The sequence below is a fragment of the Microtus ochrogaster genome, unplaced genomic scaffold (genome assembly GCF_000317375.1).
Source record: "Microtus ochrogaster isolate Prairie Vole_2 unplaced genomic scaffold, MicOch1.0 UNK103, whole genome shotgun sequence".
NCBI lineage: Eukaryota > Metazoa > Chordata > Mammalia > Rodentia > Cricetidae > Microtus > Microtus ochrogaster.
The window spans coordinates 749,985-752,268 of NW_004949201.1; the positions used below are offsets into that span (position 1 = coordinate 749,985).

The 2,284-nt window shown below is 54.9% G+C and overlaps 1 protein-coding gene across 1 annotated transcript in view; it reads left to right on the plus strand.

Annotated features, from left to right (window-relative positions):
- Positions 1 to 1,923, plus strand: part of Plekhg2 (pleckstrin homology and RhoGEF domain containing G2) — a 12,436-nt gene extending 10,513 nt beyond the window's left edge. Inside the window, exon 19 of the mRNA XM_013355191.2 lies at positions 181 to 1,923. Coding sequence (XP_013210645.1) covers positions 181 to 1,682 — 1,502 coding nt within the window. The 3' untranslated portion in view covers positions 1,683 to 1,923. The remainder of the gene's footprint in view (positions 1 to 180) is intronic.
- The last annotated feature ends 361 nt before the right edge of the window (positions 1,924 to 2,284 follow it).

The window sequence follows — 2,284 nt, forward strand, 5'->3', positions numbered from 1 at the left end:
CTCACTGGGGGATTCTAGGCAGGGGCTCTACCACTGAGCCACACCCCAGCCCCTCAGGGGATTCTAGACAGGGGCTCCACCACTGAACCACACTCTCAGCCCCTCATTAGGGGATTCTAGGTAGGGGCTCTCTGGCTGAGCTGCATCCTTAGCCCCTGATCCTCTTTTCTTTGTATACAGGGCCCCTGCCTGCTTTTGGACATGTGCTTGTATGTGAACTGGCCTTCCCACTGAACTGTGCCCAGGAGTCTGTCCCTCTGGGCCCTGCTGCTCTGGTTCAAACTGCCACACCTTTGTCTGAGCAAGGAGCTCACCTGAATGGCCAGAGTCTAAATGTTTCGGATTTGCCTGAACAAGACCATCCTGGCAGCTGCAGTCCACCTATCCCTTTACCGGGGCAAAGCGACTTCGAGAGCATCCAGGTTCCACCCACATCCCCTTTGCCCAAGCAAGAAGAGCCTCCAGATATCCAGGTACCAGCTGCCTCCACTTTGCCTGATCAGGGTCAGGTTCCAGCTGCCGCTCCTTCAACGGAGCATGGAAACTATATGGAAATCCAGGTGCCGTCCACCAGTACTTGCCTTCCTGGGCAAGACTGTCACAAAGAACTCCAAATGCAAACCACTGTGGCATTGCCTAACCAGGGAGCTTGTGCTAGCGTCATGATTTTAGCCACCCCCCTCTTGCCCAAGCAAGAAGGTCACGAAGACAGCCAACACTCAGACAGTGCCCCAGGAAGCCAGCAGAGAGAGGTCAGCATTGATCAGGGCCCAGTTGCCATTGGTGGCCGAGCTGTCAGCCCTTTACCAATGTACACAAGCAGCCCTGACCATCAGATCCCAGTCACCATCTCCCGGCCATTGTCACCTGACCTCCCAGACTTTGAGGGTCCTGGCGCCTTACCTCTCCCAGCACAGGGAGGTCATCCGGACTGCTGCAGCCTGCTGCCGTCTTTGTCCCAAGACACTGAGATGCCAGCTGCCATACCCATGTCCCAGCCCCAAGTCCTTACAGGCATCAGGGCCGAAGCTCCCTCGTTCCCCAAGCAGGAGGGAGCTCCAGGTTCTCTGGGTCCAGAGTCCAGCCTAACAGACCCACCACCTCCCGGACTGTCACCTTCTCCACTGGGCCAGCAGAACCCCACAGATGGCCATGTTTCAGCTGCCACACACTTCACCGAACAAGGATGTTCTCAGGACCTTCAAGGCCTAGTAACCACCCCGGTTCAGACCACCGTGGAGTTATCTAACCCAAGAGGCCATTTGGTCTCTCCCGTTGCCAAGTCAGAGTCTTCAGACTCCACCCCACTGCAAAGCCCCTCACTCTCCACTCGCCAGCTCCTGGGCCCCAGTGCAGCTGCCCTCTCAAGGTACCTGGCAGCTTCATACATCAGCCAGAGCCTGGCTCGGCGTCAGGGATCTGGCGGAGACAGCCTGGTAGCCTCCCAGGGTCACTGGTCCTCCTCTGCCCCCACATCACGGGCACCTTCACCACCACCTCAACCCCAGCCCCCAGCCCCTCCAGCCAGGAGGCTCAGTTACGCCACCACAGTTAGTATCCAGGTAGGTGGTGGTGGGCGTCTACGTCCAGCCAAAGCCCAGGTTCGGCTGAACCACCCTGCTCTCTTGGCAGCCCCCAACCCGGGAGCCTGTGGGCCTTCCCAAGGCCCAGGGGGCTCCTGATGCCCCTTCTCATATGTAAGCCTGGACATCCGAAGCTTCAAGAACTTTCACTGGGTGCCACCCACCCGGAGTCAGGACATGGGTCTGGAAATGGCTGCAGCTTTCCAGGCCCTGGAATCTGTGTTCATAGATGTTCATAGATGACCCTTCTGAGGTCATGGTTATTTTGTTAATTAACTTTATGAAATGCTGTGTGTTTTGCCATTCTTGAAGTAGTGGGAGATGTAAAACATGATTTTGGAAGGGCTGATGTGGCCCAAGTGTGAAAACTCTTAATATTTGGGGTATCTCAGGGTGGGCGCAGAGCCCTAGTTTAAGTTCCCAGCACTACCTAATCTGGGTGTGCTAGTGCACACTTGTACGTAGAGAGGGAGGGCCAGATGTTTGTAGCTATCCTTCCCTACATAGTAAGTTCAAAACCAGCCTGAGCTACATTAGACCTTGTCTCGAAAAGAACCCAAGAACAAAAGGCAAAAAATGGGGAGCCTCAAGATCTTTGGGAATCATTAGAAACTGTTAGAACCTGGGTTGTAGTTTTGAGGTATTTAAAATTATTCAATAATTCATCCGAGAAAGCCAGTCCTGCTCAAACTGGGCATGCA